Source organism: Thermobia domestica, chromosome 14 (genome assembly GCF_964235325.1).
Source record: "Thermobia domestica chromosome 14, izTheDome1.hap1.1, whole genome shotgun sequence".
NCBI lineage: Eukaryota > Metazoa > Arthropoda > Insecta > Zygentoma > Lepismatidae > Thermobia > Thermobia domestica.
Genome location: NC_137467.1, coordinates 38,541,182 through 38,563,013, shown reverse-complemented (window position 1 = coordinate 38,563,013; position 21,832 = coordinate 38,541,182). Strand labels below are relative to the sequence as shown.

Sequence of the window (21,832 nt, the reverse complement as noted above, 5' to 3'; positions counted from 1 at the left end):
AAATTAAAAGAACATCTAAAGGTTAAAAATGCACAAGTAACTTTTACTGTATATGTTTACGACCGCTTCGACTTCTTTATTTCCACCTTTATCTTATTTTTTCTTTTAATACAGATGGCCGTGTGGCACAATTGATAAATTAAGATTTCACGTACTCACAATAATCTTCGACCGGTCAACTCCTTCAGGAGCGTTGCAGGTATAACAATCTCAGACGTTCCACGTCGGATAATCCCAAGGATCCGCTGGAGTCCTCTGCTGATAGTAATAAGCAATAGTCCAAGCCGGCACGATTATTCCTTCCTTTTCAATGATTTGGAGCCAGAGTTTGTCTCACAAAACTGAAATTAGAAACGAATGTTAAGGTGCTAACACATATGTACTAGTCACTTCACTACTGATTTCTGCACGATATTAGAAAAAATATTTTACACGAAGGAGTATGCAAATATCGTACAATCAGTGATGATAAACTAAAAAAAATCGACTCTCACGTATGCAAACGGCAATTTAGCTTGCGAAGCTCAATCCGTACAAGGGGAGAACTCATAAGAGTATAACGTGTGTTTACTTAGAACAATGCATCCCACTCGCCTTCGTGTGTGCCCTTCCGAGCGACGACCAGGCATTCGTGCAAAGCACTCAAGGTTCTTTTAGCAAACCAAAACTTGTATATGGTCAGCCGGGAAAATCCCGATTTTCACTCCTAGCATCGGGACCGGAATTATCGTCCTATTAGCTTTAAGTTATAGCAGTGCATAGATGGAGGGTGATTGTCCCGAAAGTCAGATATAAAGAAACAGTCACCAGAAATGCAGCACTCACGTGATCAGTGTCCTCCTCCATATACGAAGCTTCGTTAATAAAGTTTAAAATTAACATATTCCAAAACTGGTGTCGAATCTGGCGTAATATCACGACTATTTTTTTTTTAACTGTATACATCTCAAATACGGAAGTAGTTCAAATTTACTATTACATCCAATTTCATTACTTATTTTATTAGAGGAAGAGTGCTAAAATCTATCACGTTGCAGTTGCTTGTAATCGATTCTGCATTCAAATAGTATGTTCATTTTTTCCACTGAAATTCAATTCCAACTGGACATGGTTAAAATTAGCCGTCTCCGGTTTCAACATTTATCGCTATAAAACGAAAATAATAACAGGTATGTAGCAGCTGTTGTTTTGTAAGTGATTAGTAATCCTGTTATCGGATTTTCATAGAGAAAAACTGTATAAGCTGTCGAGCAGCTCTTCTGCGATCGGGTCAGCGTCCCAACTTTACGTTCTGTCTTCTTTCTTAGCTTTCTATTCAGATTAGAAGAGCTTCAAATTAACAAGTTTTTTCAACATTTATCTCTATAGAAATGAAAGAATAACGGATAACTAGTAATAGATATTTGAGATAGATCTAGCGTCCAAGGAACAGATTCCTTCTTCGATCTTGTTAATACATGGGAACATATTGTTACAGATGTACTACCTCATGTTTGAATATTGAATTCGCATAATTTGGAAGTCGATTGTGAAACGATATTCACATGTTTAATTTGGGTATTGTATAAAATGTTTAATAAACCCCACCAGGTTGATACTTTTAACCATGCATAAAAAAGTTGTAGCTACGTAACAGATATTTGGCAGAAGTTACGTGAATGATTATTAAAAAGAATATGACACCTTCACACTTTCTTTTTACTGGCATGAATTTTAACCTTTATCCTGATTTGAAATATTATTTTAGTACTAGGCACTGCTGTTATTTGTTCGTTTTCGAGCCAATATTGTATGTTTTAACCAGTACAAGATTTTACCATTCCGACATTTACGTTGGTAGATTCACACATTCGCTAACACCGTATCAGTTGTTCATAAACACAGATAGTTTACGAATTTTGTAACTTTTTGAACTTCTTCATTATAGTTACCTTAGTGTAAACATAATGTTCAGCCGGTATTGTATATGTTGGTGATTCTACCTACCTGCACAATTGTGTAGGTCAGTGCTGAAAGAGTTAAAGATGGTTATTAACAATCATGAAAAAGACGTTAAATTTTGAATAACTTACGTAGCGTGAGATGAACGAAAAGAAATTTTACGTGCTATATATTTAGTTAACAATTACAATAAAAAACATCACATTTTTACACAAATAATGAAATCGATATGTCTACGATAGGCGGGTCACGTCGCTTGCGTCACTAATATGCTTGTGAACTGTAAAACTTTTGTGAAATTTTGGTGTGTCAAAAAGGAAAATATAATACTATAGGATACGATACTCTAAGAATGGGCTATAATGATGGAAGTTGGCATGGTTTAGTGTAGGATGATACCCAGTCGAGAAGTTAAATTTATGAGCTGTGGCACTTCGGGTTTGGTTAATCACTGGGTGAATGAGTTTCGCATATTCTTGAATTTATACTAAAATTTAAAGTGAAATATATATTTTACTTTTTAAGCTATTACCGCTAAAAGTACACATTGAAAATTACTATGAAAACTTCAAATGAAGGTCATGTTTCTTGCAAATGAGTTACTCTTTCGGCCTTCATTCACAATTTCGCGAACGTATGTTCAGTATGTTGTACTTTTTTGTAACCAGCGAAACAAACACCTGATCACGAGGGTGCTACCTCTGCAACAAAGTGTGCAGAAAACCAATGCTTAACTTCAACTTTGAAATTTAACAGATAGTACAGTAAATACAACCAGAACCAAGCTTATGCTTATTGTCCCTGGTTGAGGATTTGTGCAGGAACTTGATTTTAATTCGTACTTTATTGAGATGCGGACTAGTTTCAACACGCATTTATGCGAATAAAACATATTTTGACTGAAATAGTATAAACAAAATGTATACTTTCTTCGAAATGCGATGGTAAAGTCGGGAAAAGATTTTCTTGAAAATTTATTTCATATGTTAATTATTATTATTATTTTGTTGTTTTTACGTTGTGTTTATAAATGTCCAGTGTTCGTTACAATATTAATCATATAGTATTACGTAATTCTATTCCATCAAGTGTATGTTTAAAGAAGTTATATTATGTAAGATGCCGTTAAAGGGGACGTAGATATACTTAGTGAAGAGTGTCCGTAAGTGTTCTTCCCTGGCTATTGTATTGTAGTGGCGCGGGAATGAAACAGGAAATATTACAGGGAATTATCGAGGAAAAAATTGTGATTCTTCGATATTTTTTCCCAAGTAGGTAGATATACTTCTCCATATAAGTAAATTGCTCCATATAAGTAAAGAAAAACGTTCGGAAATGATAAAGGCGTTGTTTGAATGAGAAATGATGTAAATACTTTGTTTCGAAGTAATTTTTTAAAGTCGTATACAACAAGCATTTTTGTTGTTTTTGGCGTTGCTCTTGTTAAAACATCTAAAAAAGTCTATAAGTTGATTTGAAGTTCACAGCTTAATTTCACAACGTCCCCTTGAAATTGTTATTTTTCTACATTTTTTATGCTAGCAAAATTGTGATCACTTGAGTGCATCAGACAAAGCGTGATGAAGTTCTGTAAATTGCATATTCATTTTATATCATATGGTAAATTTATGTATTATGAAATCTGCGGAAAATTGTCCGTTTTCATCTCGTAAGTCGTAGGTAACAAGCTCACTGGTATAGAGTAAAGATTTTTCATGATAAATTTCACCTCCCAAGCATAATCCACTCATCAGATACTCTGCTTTTAGGGTAAGATTTATAGCTTTTCTTTTATTCGTATGATATTCATTCTAGAGTCAGTAACGTAAGAAAAGATAAAAAGTTTTCTAAATGAGATACATCATACATGTCTGGCTAATTCCAGACATGTAAAATTTAATTTCAATTGATTAAGCCATTTCTGTTGTTAATACAAGATTAGGTTGATGTCAATTTTTTTGTACTGAGGTATAATATGCAGATTGTTCGCCTTCTCACTCTTGAATGTTGTAATTCCGAGAACACTGCTGCTCGCAACAATTTTTATAAAAGTAATAAAGCTATTGTGCCAACTGTCCTTTCACTAACAGGAGAGACCAGTTAGATTATAAGAGTTGACGTACGAATTTAATCCTCTTCCCGTCTTTATGATTCACATTTGAATGAACGTAACGTAATAAAATGCCACTTAAATGTAGACGCTCAACATATTAAATTATTTATTTCAAACCGTTCAGCAGCCTGTATTTTATAATGTGATGCATAACAAATTTCTTCAATTTTTCGGTATTCAGACTGTAGCATTTATCTTCGTACGCCCTATTTACTTTTAAAGTGAAAAACAATAACGACTTGAGTGTTTCACGATGCAAATAACACTCGAGAGGCATTGTTTGCAAAAACCCTGTAATAGCAAGATTCCAAACCCAATATATATTTCGATTTGTGCGAATTACATTACACCAGGTTATGATAAATTTAAATTCTATCTTTACACCACAAAGATAAAAGCACTATTAATAATCTAGGAGTAACGAAGGTTTTAATGGTTGTCCACATTATCTTAACGTGGAATTCTGGAATCGTTATATCATGTATTTCAAATAAGTAGATAAAAATTACAAGAAATTGAAAACTCTATGCTTCTCAAAACTTTTTATTTAATAAGAAAGTATCAGATGTAACTACGTAGCTACATATCAATATACGCAAAATTTTACTATCTCAAGGTATCAGACTATATAAAATCGCAACTAGAAATTTGTATATTTTAGGAAATCACGTATCTTGTGCAAAATTTTAAAAGTTGTTATATCGTCCCTTTGTTTCTTTGTTATCATAGCGACAGCTTTTTGTAGCTGCAATTGCAACAAGTTCTTCCGATTTTTAAATTTTCTGACACAAAAAGTAATGATATATAATTAATGTTAGTGACAACGGGACTCTATTTTCACTTATAATAATGAAATGTTTATTCCACATAGCACAAAATAAGTATTTTGGTATGTACCAGGTTAACTCTGATATCGTATATATCGTGACGGACATAAGTCTTTGACCAGGTAATGGCGACTGCTTTGAAACAAATGCAGCTTATGGGAATTAGGTCTTTCATATCTGTATTTTCATGTGCACAAGAAACATACTTCTGGGTCATGATCGCAGTGGTTCATGGTGAGTGGTGGGTCGTAGTGTGTCATGATGGTGGTGGATCGCAGTGGGTGATATGCTGTTGACCCCCGACCGACTGGCCAACCGATTCAATAAACAACTCCAACTGTGGCACTTCCCGCAATATCCGTACAGATTCTGGAAAAGTTCCAAACAATATGTAATGGTTACATTTTAGGTTAAGATATTGCTAGTCTACTGTTTCATCTTTGAATAGAATTGCGATTCGCCGTGGCTTTTTTCTACATATTTTTTCGTGAGGAAACGTTAATGAGCAATAGAAAATACAACTTTTTCGATTCGGATCGGTTTGGGTTAACAGCTTGAAAATAAAATCCTTTAATGTCCAACGATTATGCCTGTTAGGTTAAGGAAGACTATGATTAAAGCAATTCAATTATGATAGACAAATTGGTGAAATGAGAAAGTGGGAGTATGCCGAGAAAACCCACGAGCACGATATCAGTCTCAACCTTGCTTGCCTTGGGAACGAACCACGCACCCCACACATCAGATTGTTTATTAGACTGGGTCTCACTTTCGATTCCCGATGGGAAAGCCTTTTAAATATTAAATGTCCTCTGTGTTCGTGTCCAGGTCGTTCAAGGTTATTGGAAACACCTGGAAAACAAGAATAACCAAATATAATAGAGATAAGTTACGGAGATACTTTGGGTCTTTTTTAAATTTAATCTTGAATTCACTGTACTACACTATGTTATCTTGAGCAAAATCAGTGATTAATGGTTAATAAAAAATTGGAATCGTAAACGTTTGCAATTCGCTACATAACAACTCTTACATAAAAGAGCAATTCGCAAATCTTACTTCAAAGAGCGGTCTTAGGGTAGTGGCTTGATCATTCGCTTTGTGTGTTAGAGGTCCGCGGTTCGATTCTCTTCGAAGATATTCAGAAAAAAATATAATTTAGAATGTTAGTATTTCTGATGTATAATAAAATGAAGAATTGTCAATTTCTCTTGTTCTTACAAGTTAGAGTTGAAACGACTTCTTTCACAGAGAAAACTAATTACATGACGTCACAATCTCGATTCCTATTGTCTGAAAACTTCGCTTGTTTCGAAAACAATTCATGAATACAAATGCGTCATCCTTCAGATCTATGAGACACAATTGCCTGAATTGTTACTAACTGTTCGTCTACTCTCACTAGAAACAATAATAATGTTTTCGTTCTCCATTTTCAATACGTTCCATATATTCGTTCAAGAAAAATTGATAAATAGTAACAATTGTTTTTGGTATGTTTTGATGATATTTCAATATAACGCAACCATAATCCAACGTCTTTTACCCAAATAAAGGGTGTTACTTCGAAAGGGTATCGTGATGAAGACAAATCCTACTTAGCTTCTGTTAAGGCATCCGAAGTTTCCAATTTCATATTGTCCAGTAGCTGACACCTTTTTCCTCTCTTTGCAAAGTATCTCTTATAACTCAATTCCTCCTTATAGTGTGTCCAAAGAATTTATTTTCATTTTCGTAATTTCAGTATGCTTATTTGCATCGCAGTAGGACGCAATATTGAGGTATCAGATATTCAGTAATAATAATAAAAAAATAGATAACAAATTCCGTACGAGGACACATTGTATTAAGCCTGTAAAATCACCCGTAGCGTTAGCCACAAGTTACAATGTAGTCGGGATTAAAGAGAAGTGTCAGGATTATCAGGACATACCCTCTCCATACGTCCCTACAACTAGCTAAATGTTATAACGGAAAGTTTCGAGACAAATTTCGTGTAGAAAGTAGGGATTCTGAATTCACAAGACCCGTAAGAAAATTTGTTTTTAAGTAATGGTTAGGCCGGCTAAGCTACAGAAGACATCGATGATGAGAACGAAAGAAATATTCGAATAAAGAAAGTGGGAGGAAGCGGAACACGGAAAAAACCGAAACACACTGTGTTTGTTCAGCTCAATGCTCACTAGGCGGGAGTTGGGTGAAACAGGTTGAACCATTAAATTTACAATACTTCAGCAACAATAATAATAATGGTATTAAATGTTTTAAAGTTACTCTAAAATTTTGCAAAACTTACTTAAACGTAGAGGTTTCGGGGAAGGAGTTCCGTACCTTCGTGAGACATTTCTCCAGCTACTCAAATTTAATCGAAAATTTTCCGCTAAAGTTTCCTGTAGAAAATATTCTATTGTACGTTTTGAGGAAAATAACTGTAATAAAAAGAACTGAATATCATTGAACACTAAGGGTTATAATAAACTAACATGTGCAGTTTGCAGATGTAATTCTATAAGCTTTGCTCCAAAAATATATACACCGACCGTAATTTAGTGTGCACTGAAATACAAGGTAACAAAATAATATATAAGATTCAGTCTACAGAGCAATTGTTACCTAAAGAGTAGCATATACTCTTTCGAGAATCGAGACGAGACGAGCAATGTTTACGATACTTTTCGTCTTCTCTAGATTCTCATCTCCAAAGCGTGACGATATTGTGAGATAGCCTTGTCCCGTCTCGAATTAAAATGTTAAGCCTCATCCCGATTTGGTTCGGTATGTTTTAGAATCGAGATGAGAAATTCCACTTTTAATGGGCAACATTACACAAAACCGAAATAATTTTTTTTGGCTAATGTCTCGTTCTGCTTGTAATGGTATGACCTGTGCGATAATAAGTTTTTATTGTTTAAATATTTCACGAGATAATTATTATTATTACTAGTATTATTCCTGAAAATTTGATAGTTCAAGCATTGAAACAAACGAGTATTCAAATATTTGAATGTAATAATACGTCTGTCATTGCCGATCAATCGCAATCAAAATTCCTAAAGTAGAGAAAAAAAGTTGCTGGACGTGTATTTGGTGGTAGAACCTCCAGATTACTGGTCAAGCTTCTAGACCACTGAACCACGAACACTACGCTGTAAACGATTCGTCTTTAGTCTTGTTACGTTAAGTCTCTCTGCCTCAGCTTGTAAAGTTGTATGTTACTTTTTTCTTCGTTTCGAAACGTCTTTCGTTTTCCACTTATGATGATATAAGTCAATAATCTTCGGTACAGTTTATAATAATAAGTTGAGTTGTTCTTAAACCTTTGGTTCACAACTTTGTTTTTTCTTCACACGAAACTACAGATATGACAGATTTAATTTTGATATTCTCCATTTGTTTCAAGGGAGTCGCCATTACATGGTCAAAGACTTACGACCGCCACAATATAAACGATTGTTCAATTTGATATAATGAAAAAAAATCTACAGCCTCTTATTTTGAAAGTAGAGAGATATGGAGACTTCTCAGTCGTACTCCATTTCATATTTCTACAATATTTCATGTAATAAAACAAATTGAGCGTAATTTTATCATGAAATATAGCGAATGATTACTTTTTTTTGCTACTTATTCATTATCTCCAATCACATTTCGTTATTTGTTGAATATCTTACAGTCCCGATAACGTATTTGCTTCCCACGGAGAAGAGAATACGTTTATTATATTAAAGAAAACCATTTCTCATTCAGATGAGGAATCTCATACTTCGACGCAGTTTGGCAAAAAATTTAATCGATCACGTTCGTCAAGACACATGCTGACACAGGAAAGTGAAAAGCGTCATACGTACCAAAACAGTGATAAACGCTTTAGTCAACGTTCAAATTTGTCAAGCGGTAAGTTAGTTCATACATGTGAGAAAACCCACATCTGCGGAGTATGTGAAAAAGAATTTCGTGTATGTTCAAGTTTGGCTAAGCACATGTTACTCCACACAGGAGAAAAACATCACACTTGCCAAGCGTGTGCTAAAACATTTAATCACCGTTCAAGTTTGGTTAGACACATGTTAATCCACACAGGAGAAAAACATCACACTTGTCAAGAGTGTGGTAAGGCATTTAATCAACGTTCAAATTTGGCTACACACATGTTAATCCACACAGGGGAAAAGCATCACACATGCCAAGAGTGTGGTGGGTCATTTAATCGACGTTCAAATTTGGCTACACACATGTTACTCCACACAGGAGAAAAACCGTACAGCTGCCAAGAGTGTTTTAAGGCATTTAATCAACGTTCATATTTGGCTAGACACATGCTAATCCACAGAGGAGAAAAACATTACACTTGCGAATTGTGTGGTAAGGCTCTTAATCAACGTTCAAATTTGGCTAAACACATGTTAATCCACACAGGAGAAAAACATCACACTTGCCAAGCGTGTGGTAAGGCATTTAATCGACGTTTGCATTTAGCTAGGCACATTTTAATCCACACAGGAGAAAAAAAATCATTACATATGCCAAGAGTAATGTAGGGCCTTTAATCAACGTTCAAGTTTGGCTAAACACATGTTAATCCACACAGGAGAAAAAGCTGACGTTTGCCAAGAGTGTGGTAAGGCATTTAATCACCGTTCAAGTTTGGCTACACACATGTTACTCCACACAGGAGAAAAACATCACGCTTCCCAAGCGTGTGCTAAGGCATTTAATCACCGTTCAAGTTTGGTTAGACATGTTAATCCACACGAGAAAAACATCACACTTTTCAAGAGTGAGGTAAGGAATTTAATCAACGTTCAAGTTTGGCTACACACGTTAAACCACACAGGAGAAAAACATCACACTTTCAGGAGTGTGGTAAGGCATTTATGCCACGTTCAACTTTGGCTACACACATGTTAATCCACACAGGGGAAGAACATTACACATGCCAAGAGTGTGCTAAGGCATTTAGTGTACGTTCATCTTTGGCTAGACACATTTTAATCCACACAGGGGAAAAACCTTACATATGCCAAGAGTGTGGTAAGGCATTTAATCACCGTTCAAGTTTGGCTGAACACATGTTAATCCACACAGGAGAAAAACATCACACTTGCCAAGGGTGTGGTAAGGCATTTAATCACAGTTCAAGTTTGGTTAGACACATCTTAAACCACACAGGAGAAAAACATCACACTTGTCAGGAGTGCGGTAAGGCATTTATGCGACGTTTTCGTTTGACTAGACATATGTTAATGCACACAGGAGAAAAGCATCACACTTCCGAAGAGTGTGGTAAGGCATTTAATCAACGTTCAAATTTGGTTAGACACATGTTAATCCACACAGGACAATAATCACAAGTGCGGAGAGTGTAGGAAAGCATTTACTGGCAAATCACATTTGGCAAATGGCAATATTAAAAGACACATTTCAATAACTAAACACATGCAAATGGTGGTGAGTAGGATTTAGTTTGAAATCACCTTTGGCAAGACATGAAACTAGACATAGGCTATAGAAAGGGATTTTAAGCACTCACAAGATGTTAAGTCAAGTTTTGAAAAAAAAATCTTAAATTCACGATAAATATCGTACAAAACAGGTCTGCAATAATATTAAATATTAATTTAAACAATAAGTCCTTCAAATGATATACCTCTTCTTTGTAAAGGAATGTGTTTTGGAAGACAAGTTTTAAGTTCGTAATTTGGAGGCAGATATTACGGAAAATTGGTTCCACATCTACGATACGAGCTGCGCTTCTGCCTTCCCCTCACAGGGATTGCAGCATAGTGAAAATGGCTCACGCCGAGGAAGATTCGAGTAACGATTCTTCAAGTGAATGCTTATCTGAAAATAATGACTCCAAATATACCCCTCCTTGAGTCTTCATGTATGTAATTGAGTTAAGGGAAAACAAGTTTAAGCGACATCGATAATAAGGGGTACCTTCCTCATCAGCTACAAGTGTAGATCCAGTGAAAGAAAATGTTCCATGTCTATTCCAACACTAGGGCCTTCTGCACCATCTGCGATTTGGACGCATCTTGCTGGCCGATACATAGTTGCGCAGGTCCGTTTTCACCGCATATATTTATGTTTCACAAGACATATTTTCATGCTCATTGACGGAAACTTTGGGCAAATTAAAGAAAAGTAGCGATCAAAAATCAAGTCGTCCTACCTTCCACATGGGTTAGATTGATCAGACAAACTTCACGCAAAAATCATATTAAGGTTGTGTCAAAAGAAAACTCACTAATAATAGTGAACATGATTTCACTACAGTTGTTAACGTCTTTGATTTTAACCCTTAAAGGATCCTGGCATTTTGGGCTATTTTTTAAACTGTCAGTCAAGCAGGTACTGTATCGTCACTATTTATCCTAGGATCATGGTTCATACTTCATTCTCTTCAGAATAGACCTGGCTTTCAAATGGTACCACTTGCATGCTCATACCATATACCAGAAGCGCGAAAAAAAATGTCAAAGTGAAAATTTCGAAGGAAAATTTTTTTCCTCGAACTTTTGCCCGCCCTGGACCCCACCCCCCGTGTGATCGTAGCCATCTAAAAAAATCTGAGAAATAGTACTTGACATACTGACTGTGTGTGCCAAATTTCAAGTTTCTATCTTGAATAGTAAGGGCGGGAGAATTTTTATAAAAAATTCCCACAATGCCCCAAAGTACCATAAAACACTATGATCTGAGGGAAAAAAATTGTTGAGACATCCCTAATTACCCTAGGACTATAATTCGCCAATCATTCTCTTCAGAATAGAACAATCTTTCAGGCGGTACCATTCATATGTCTCCATCATGTATCTAAGGCGGGAAATTCCTGAAAAAGGGATTTTTGGGGCAAAATTTACCTTTTTTCAACTTTTGCCCCTCTGGACTCCCCTGTTTTTACGCAGAAATTGAAAAAAAAATTTCTGGTAAATACTACTCGGTGGACTGAATGTTTGTGCAAAATTTCAATCTTCTACGTGAAAAAATAGGCCCGCCAGAAAAAATTTCCCTACCATGCCCCACTTTTACACTATACAGAAGTATATTTGGATAAAAATTCACTGAGACGGCTCTAATTACCCTAGAATAATAATTTGACCGTCGTTCTCTTCAGAATGGAATGGCCTTTCAGACGGTATGACTCCCGTGGTCCTATCATGTATGTGAGGCGGGAAAATGACGAAAAACGGGATTTTGTGTGTTAAAAAAAATCTTTTTACCCATTTTCCCATCTGGTTCCCCCCCTGTTTTAGCACTGACATCGGAACAAAAAATCTGGTAAATACTACTCGGTGGACTGAATGTTTATGCAAAATTTCAATCTTCTACGTAGAAAAATAAGCCCGCCAAAAAATATTGAACATAGGCTTAGGAAATTAAAAAAATTGATTTATGACGTCATCACCTCCTATGTCTGGACGCAGGACGGTCTGAGATCATACGTAATGTCTTCTACAAGGCCTCTAGACTTGGAAAACTAAAAAAACCCGGACGAAAAAGCTCAAATAGAAGAGAAATAACGCAATGTGCCATGAAAAGTGCATATGATACAAATTGTACCATAAGATCCCGAAAGGGTTAAAGCGACTTTAACGGCATTCTTATCTAAAGTGTTAATAACGTTAACGGAATTCGTGGTGTATGTTCGGAAAGAGTTTTGTGAACCAAAACTTCGGTACACAGTATCCTCCACTCTTTTTCGCTCACTGTCGTTTCTGAAGCGGGGGATGATGATGTAAAGTGAATGTGCATGTAGGTTGTTAAAGATAAAGTTCGTAGCTATTTCATATTCCTTACCTATTCTTTATTGTGTACTCAGAAGTTGTTGAGTATACTGACTTACCAACTTTTCACTCGTTTTATAACAAAAGTTGTTAAATCAGGTTTTAAACTTTATTCAAAAACGTTCTTTTTACCTTATAAGTATCTGGTACTGTAAGACATCGCATACCTGTCAAAACGAACCAGCACAAAAAATTTTAGATCATTGTATTGATATATCGGTATTGCAACATATTTCTATAAAATTTAAAGCGTGATCCTGTAAAATCTAGCATTAACGAGTTTGCAACTTCTGATTGTAGTTCGTCATTTGATGCGCGTTCAAGCTTGGCAAGACAAATTTTAATATACACAAGTGGAAAACTTTACACATACGTCGAGTTGAGAAAAGAATTTGGTGTATGTTCAAGTTTGGCAGGACATTTTAATACACAGATGAAAATCTCACACGCATGACAACACACAGTTGAAAAAAATATATATGGAGCTCACATTTTGCAATACATATGTTAAAACACACAGGAGAAAACAAATTAAAAACAAAAGTGTTCTAAGTGTGTAGAAATGACTTAATTAAAGTTTATATTTCGCAACAGATATATTAATACAAATGGGGAGAATTTGCTAGTGTAAAGACTATGAAGAATGGTATAATCGAAGTTCAATTTTTGGGGAAACATGCTATCTCATACAGGTAAAAGATGGCTATGCATAATTGTGAAAACCGTTTACATGAAGTCCACATTTTGTTAGAGGAAAGATATTGTAAGACACGTGAAACGATTTACTGAAAAATAATGTTTGTACATAAAATGGTATTGCCTAGTTACACACATGATAAAATATACAAATGCGAAACATCTTAGTTTTCAAAAGTTCGCAATAAAATTCGTTAAATATCACGTTCCTTACCTTGATCCGCTCAAGTACTGCAAATTCACGTTTCCGCTCGCGACGACGTCAATTCGGCCGTCATCGATTAATCACATTTTTCAGCACTGTGCATGATGCAAAGTGTATGTTTTGGCGCATTTAGGTATAGTAAATTAAGACAAATCATTGTTGACCAAAAGTATACTTTTAATTTAAATTAAATTACAACACTGCTAAATATGAGTGAACACACTGAACAAAACGCAAAAGATCAGAATATAACCTAATCAACATCTATGTCACTTAGCTAGCTGTGATAATGTTGATATTTATTGCAGGGATCAAATATCGTTGAGTGCTTCTTGCACATGTGTTTCCACAATATGTAGATTCAAGGCGGGTTAAAAGTTAATCAACATCCACGTCACTGCCCTCTTTCTGAGACTGCTGGCATGTATTGAAAGTAGTAGTAATTGTTGACTGCCTCCTGAACACGTTTTTCCCACAATCATTTCTTTCAAGGCAAGTTCTATTTTCTCTTGACGCGGAGATGTAGCAAATATCTCTTCGGATTGGTTAGACTGGTTCATCATCTGTAGTTTGATTTCTGTATAGTGCTAAAAACAGCAGTTTTTTTTAATTGAGATTTCAGAACGAGCTTTCAGGTTTTCATTTATTAGTTCTAATGCTAACTCATACAGATATGGTCTTGTAATATTTTTGATGTTAGGGATGTTAAAAATGAAACAGCGACTGAAAAATAATAAAAGTTTTACTTACATTTTATGTAAATGCGAAACAAAAAAAATCACGCTTTGGCTCTCTCTGAAGGCAGATGGGTCGTCCACCCTCCAATACCAACTTTAAGATTGTACTGAACTGGAAGTGATGTCTTTGATAATTTTCTCGTACAGGATTGATATGTTTCAGAGTAGCGAGATATTGCTTTACGATGACACATAACTTTCTAATCCAGATTTATAAATGGGAGAGAAACGGGCTGTTTTCCAAGAGCAGGAAAAACAGGTTTCCCTGAAACGTCTATGAAAAATGAGCGAAATTGGAAAAGAAATAATAGATGACGTCGAACGCAGAAAGGTTCAGCTTATATTGTCCTGGCCAGAGGTTCTCAGGCCGGAGAGAAAATGAAAGTAACTCAACCTCTGGAGGAGTGATAGATAAATGAGATAAAGTGGACGAGCAAGCGGATTGAACATGGAAGTACGTTGATTATGCAGTTTAGAATTTATTACAAAATAATTCATTAAAATGTTCTGTTCTTCCCTCAACCTCTGCACCTGTTCCATCATTGTACATTACAAGAGGTATCCTAGAAGTTTTAGACCTAAGACCAAAATTGTTTAATGTTGTTGATGCTGGTGTCTGATTTTTTTTTTTTTAAATTATAGTCTAAGGATTTGCTGCATCTCAATAGCTTTTTTATATGAAGTCCTATATCAGAAATTCTTTTGAAGATATGTGTTCATTTGGAAATGCATACCGCAGTTCCCAAAGCTTTTTCTTATTTTGGAATGTGTGGCGACCCATTTCGCCGTGCCTTGTTGGAAATTTCATTGTTTTTACTTTTTTGAACATTTCGCCGTGCCTTGTTGGAAATTTCATTGTTTTTACTTTTTTGAACAGTACAAAGTATTTATTGTTGCATTAAAAACGTCGGCGAGAGAACCCACTGTCTCGTCTATTGTTCCATCTAGTAAAAGTGTCCACTGTAACACCATAGTACTTTACAAATTTCATCCAAAGGAGCCTTCCTTCAGGCAGGCACAAACTTTCTTTTTGCGTTGGATTGCTGGCTTCTGGGATTGGGAGTAAGATATGGAACGGGGAGATCACGGTCTGGGAGAAGCAATTCTATACATGAAATGACACATTCTGTCGGAAAGATAGAGATGACATAACCTAAGCTGTTATTTTTACGCGCGTTATGAATATTGTATTATCCCAAATCGAGTCCTTGAATAGAATTGTTGACAAAGGCATGTCATTTGTGTCTGATGTTATCCCATGTTTACCGTCGATCAATATCTAAGCCCAAGTTATAGTCACCAAAATGAGCAACTTTGTCACCCTGTGATGGCAACTGGAAGTGATTCGTGGCATGTTTCAAGTAAACTTTGAGGACTGTTTGCATACGGTCTGCAGAAACACCCGACGAAGTTTGTGTTTTTGGACAGACTTGCCTCAGCTCAAGTAATTTAACACTCACGTACGAGATGATTCTGTGCTCTGCTGCCCCATTTATTTTAATACTATGAACACTCCGCCCCTATGGTCTTGTGGTCGTTTATCTATGTAGAGAATTGTCTAAGAAATGGCATTCCACTGTTCCTTACCGATTCTTTCAAACATGTTTCACTCACCACTAAAAAGCCATATTCCAGCAACAAACTAATATTCATAGCATAGTCCGTAAAATTGTTTTTAACGCTTTGTGTATTTTGGTGTTATGCTTTAAACGTGGTTTTCTGTTCACTGCACTTTTGATCAGCATTCTTCTGTACATCACCACATTAAACAAAGAATATGGAGCACCTGATTTGGCACTCTTCTCTAGCGTGGGATCACGTTGTCCAAGTCACTCTCACTCTTTTCTTGGCATCTGTGTGAACATTGTAAATTATATTAATTGAGTGTTATGTAGCAATAAGAGTTAACGGTATTTTACTGCATTTCCAGCCGTAAGCTTACTACTGGATTCACAATGGAAATGATAAAGCACAGAGAAAGCACAAATATTTTTCCCGAAACAGGAGCACGAACTTTAACTTTTCTACAGTTTGATGCCATCTTTTTGAACTTTATTCATAGACGATCCTAAGTACATCGAAAGTTTTCTTAGTGCCGAACACAGATTTCCGGTGTGGATAGCCGCATCATCCAAAATCTATCAAAAACTTTTGATCTTCTAACCGTAAGTTTTCCACATAGGTTTCCTTGTCCGATTACCTAGCCCCACTCTGGAGCTATACCAACGCATAACTTTCCCCATATTACAGTACCATATCGAAAAACAATCTCACCTATATCAACAAACGCTTCCAAACTTAGCATCCTTTATTCATGCAGTCTAGTATCTCACTTTAGACCCTACACCAAATCGCTATCAGCATATCCCTTGTCTCTAATGTTTACGCTCTGTCAGTACACTTTACCCTTATTGTTCGTAACCCTACAGTGGTAATGTGAAAAAAAAATTCATGAATGGTAACATTTTGCCTCCTGGACCAAGAAACAGTTTTACCTGATAAGATGTGAACTAGGATTTAAATTTTTACTATATTTACAATACTAAATACAAAATACACCAGAGAGTAGATACACTTTAAGCGAAACTGTACATTCATTTCATTGAAGCAATATCTTTCTTGTTATAATAAGCTCGAAAACTATGTGACTATTTTATTGCTTAAATACCGGCACTCAAAATAAAATATTTATTAACTAGAAAGAAGTAAACCAGTATTTCTCCTAATAGCGGTGTATTACACATAGGGAAATTCACGTTTCAATTCTACAACAGTCTCCGCACATCATTTCTGCGTGCCTTAGGCAAATCCACTTACAACAATTTTGGCAAAAGTATCTGCCCTTACTGTGTTTACAGATGTAACGTCGTCCTCGTTTTCCTAGTTGAGGCGGTACAGGAGCATCTTCTTCTAAAATCAATCCAGAAAACCTTGCCCCCGATTTTCGAAGCTCTGTGGGATTTCATTTATTTAGTGCTCTCTGTTTCATCAAACTTTTCTCAGTTCCTTTAGGTATTTTCGCTCTTAGAATTTACTCGCTCTTTTCGCTGAATGTATAACTTTACCATTGATCGCTTCTACATTTAAGAAGTGATAAAATAACGCCATTGGGCATCGTCTAGTGTATCTGTCTTCGTCATATTCAGTACGTATCTGGTCTATTGTGTCCACCAAACCTTTAGTTTCATTGTAAAGTGTGACGATTTCTGGCTTCCTCTTATCTCCGGTACTCTCATCTAATTTGCTGTGATTATGCATACTTGAGATCAGCACTACACACCGATTTTTCTTAGGTGCGTAGGAGACAATGGTGCAGTTCTAATGAAAACCACACACACTCCTGTATTCTTTCCTTTTTTTTTTTTTTTTGGCATTCACAAACATGGGGACAACTCTTCCTTGTTTTTAGGATTTGTCCCTATAATTGTTAACTTATTGTCCCATTCCATTGATTTAACTAAATTGTAGCTTGTAAACCAATTATTGTCAAAGGTCACGTTGCGAGATGAACCATAAATCGGTTGTCACAATCTCTTCACTACTTCCTCAGGTTTGTAATCTATCTGGAACGAACCTTCTGGTTGTGTCCCCACATACGCTTCCATATTTGTTGTGTAGTATAATGTTTCCCCAACAAGACTAAACAATTTAATTCCATATTTTGCAAGTCTTTTGGGCATATACATACGAAATCCACATCTTCCCCGGAAACAGACAAGTGTCTCATCCAAAGTTGCTAAGATACCAATTAAGAAAACTGTTGTTGCAGTTGTTCAAAAATAATTAAAAGAAAAGTCACGAATTGGGGCTAATCTGGGGCTGAAGGTTATATCTGATTATTTTATTCATTAGCATCTTCCACTCTTTGATCCATCATATCCTGCACAGTAATCACTTTCTACTCAGTTTGGCTTACCCGGTTCCCATAATCACATAGAGATGACCCTACGCAGAAGACACATTCATTTGTCTGATTAAAATACCCATGTGTTGTCTTGTGCTTCGCACCTCCCCTTATTCTCCATCCTCGCTATCACTTTACAAATTTTTCATTTTCTCTAGTTGTATTGTATTTATATTGAATTAATCTGTCTATATTAAGTTGTGTGTTATATATGTTTTGTAGTGCCCCGCTATGACAGCTGTACACTACAGTTTGTTTATTTCAATTTATGTTTTATTTGTTGCCTTCTTTGTTCGCATATTCAGTTTATATTATGTGTTGTATTCATTGATTTAATTTTAATATCTTTACCTTTATGGGAAGTTATGCAATATTCCACTCATTCTTAATCTGTGCCCAGGGTTTCGTATAGACATATTACTTTGAAATATTCAAGTTGGCGAGAAAGATTAAATTATGGTACTTGCTGAAGAAAAAGAAGAAAATTTGAATATACACAATTAAGTTTTATTTAAAAATAAGGACTCTCATCAGAAAAGAAGCAACAATAATTGATTATTAAGATATTACTGATAATCAGGTAAAATATACACAATATTTGTCTGAAACAGTTATTTCAACGTGTTTCGGAATTTAATTAATACTTCGATTTTGGTGAAGGGACGAAATAATTAAAATGTACTCCCATTAAGAAAGTAAGTGATTTGGGGATTTCTAAACCCCAAACATCACTCAGCCACTGTAAATCATCATGAATAACATGCAATAAAATAAATTATTCTCTCGTCAAAATTAATAGTTTTCTACAATCTATTTCGTATGTTATATCAAAATGAAACGATCCTTTCCAATATCATGTTTTGGACTCATATATTCATCATGTCAGTCGCAGTTTCTATGAATAAAGTAAATGTATCTAAGTAAACATCAATATGCTTTCGTTGGACACTAGGTACAGTAATAAGTATTCTGACGTTTATTAACAATTTCATGTGCTGATATATATGTCAACTTTTCTTAGCGAAATAAGGTGTGTACATATCTACATGTTCAGCAATATGTTTAGATCAATGCAATGGCGATCCTCCAATGTAAACAAATACTTACATGTGTCGTACGAAGATTCATATTAGCACCGGCATCAACTAGGTTAACATGTAAAAGGAAAGTATATTAAATCAAATGAAGAATCGGTATAATGACGTTTAATATATAAATATATAGCGCGTATAATGAAATATCATAAGATGTAATTTTATTTGATAAAATAAGAGTTATAATGAATTTTAAAGGAATAATATATAATAACGTCTACGATAATAAATAGAATAAAAAAAAGAAATACTTACCTGTGATGAAGAGGAATGCCTGGTGATGCTTGAATTTGAAGAATCTCGACGAAACCTCTGAAAAGAAATAAGAAATATTAGTGGACGCAAATAATAAGCAAACTAAACTTAGAACACATAAGAATCATTATGCTAAAACTTACTTTTGCTAAACATGTACTACGCCTACTACACTATAGAAATAAATATTTAACAAATAATAAGTAAATAAAGCAATGAATACTTACCTCAGTTACCAAACATTGAAGTGTATGGAAGGATGGTTTAAAAAGAAGACAATATGATGAAAACCTACTCAGTATTGAATGTTATTGACTTGAAAGTACTGTACTTAATATGATTCGAAGTTGTTTTGTTTCGGAATTATTCGTGTATGATCTAGTGTCATAATATAATGTTTTCAAACTTGAATTTCGCAGTTTACAAAGTTATTTCCACAATTGATATATTAATTAGTCTATGTTTTCTTAGCTAAGTTCGTTACGGAAATTCTAACAATCCGTTCGATGTGATTTGTATATCGTCTCTGTATACTCCTGTGCCCACACGAACTTGGAGATTGCGTTTTTCTTCTCTTCCGTGGCGAGTTGCTGCGGTGGCGACTTTAGTAAATTTTACTGGGCCAAATTTTGTTTAGTTCAAGCGTGTTTCCAGAAATGCGTTGATGAACTATATATAATATGTTGCGCAATAGAAATTGAAACCCTGTAAGCGCAAGAGCGAGCATTACAGTTTACTTCCTTTATAATGCTAAGGATCAAAGTTCCTTATGCCCAATTTTTTCTTTTTCTTTTTGATTTTTTGGTAGATGTTATACCGTATAATTGTAAAATTTCGATAGAACACAGACCAGCACTTACACTTTGCACGTAAATTCCTTTTCAGCACTCACGTTACAGAGGGCGTAACCTTCTCATAGGTTGCTAGTCATTTTGACTGGCCGGTAGAAAGTAGTGCATTCGCAAACTTTCCCAGCTGGATTACATGTAGTGAGGCGTAGTTGCCAAGTCTAGACTGTGTTTATTGCACTCGTGTGGGCGCACAGTGATGCTGACACATTAACAGGCGAGAGGTTGCAAGAAATTAAGAGCTTTCACGAGCGGAACCTAGCTGGAATATACAAGTAGTATGATTTTTGATCATCATTATGACCATTTTCATTCTTATACTGATCTCATCTCATAGTTTTGGATATTGCTTCAGTTCGGTTATTTTATCCCATATGATAATTGACGATGTACAGTCTTTTACGCATCCTTTGAAGATAAACAAGAAGCGGAGAAATCGACGAGACAGAGCATACACTGAACCAAGTTATCAGAGTTCTCATTCTCCAATCAGTGCCAACCACCAAGCATCATCAACGAGTTCACCACCATTTAAGAAGCATAGAAATGCACATAGCATCTCGAGCTCTGACTCTCACTCCGACCGGCTTATCGTTCTCTGCACCATGTCTACTGCTTCCTACTGCAAAACTACAATCCAAAGTACTTGAGTTCGAAGCTTTTACTTCTGTAACTTCTCCAGTATCGACAACGCAAAGATATTTCGCAACTGATAGAAACAAAAAAAAAAAATGGATTCATCATTAAATCACAGTCAGCTAACTTCGCAAAATAATTCGTGACAATACAGTTTTGAAATGTTCAGAAAAACTGTAATTTTAACTTCTCTTAAAACATCCGACACTAGCAACCTCAGCCACATACTATGTCAATAGTAGTACGAGGGGTCCTTCCATCTATAACACATGACGATATATAAGCTGAACTACTGAAGTGAGATGTAGCTTTAAAAATGCATCCGTATTCGGAACAATCAAGGACCAACGAACATAGTTTGAATTCTGAGAACATCACAGGATACTATCAACGACCGTTTGCATAAACAAATCTTCGTTTTCAAAAAGAGACGCCGATTTGAACCATCCTGCTCATTACGACCACTTCCTCTCTGAGGTAAAGGCTGTCAAGAATACAAAGAACATCCTATTAACAGGTATATCCCATGAACCTGTTATCCTACTAAGAAGTGCACACTTTTTTTCTTCCTATCAAAAGCTGTCCGAATCTCCAACAAGCTCCAACCTACAACACTTGGCATCAATTCCCGCCTCCGACATACAGCTAGAAGTGTAAGTCTTGGCTTGCTCCAGAAGAATTTAAGCCGAAACTTGTAGTACCACTATTGACTCATTATGTTCAAAATCGAAAAGGTAAGACTTCTCAAGAGACTAATCAATTTCTTTATATTCATAAACTATTAAC

At 35.6% G+C, this 21,832-nt stretch overlaps 1 protein-coding gene and 1 long non-coding RNA gene across 2 annotated transcripts in view; both read left to right on the top strand.

Annotated features, from left to right (window-relative positions):
• Positions 1 to 20,337, top strand: part of LOC145669639 (uncharacterized) — a 36,923-nt gene extending 16,586 nt beyond the window's left edge. The window contains exon 2 of the mRNA XM_081737880.1: positions 8,555 to 20,337. Within this exon, the coding sequence (XP_081594006.1) occupies positions 8,555 to 9,419 (865 nt within the window). The 3' untranslated portion in view covers positions 9,420 to 20,337. The remainder of the gene's footprint in view (positions 1 to 8,554) is intronic.
• Positions 1 to 21,832, top strand: part of LOC145669640 (uncharacterized) — a 71,633-nt gene that overhangs the window by 16,957 nt on the left and 32,844 nt on the right. The gene's annotated exons all lie outside the window — the stretch shown is intronic.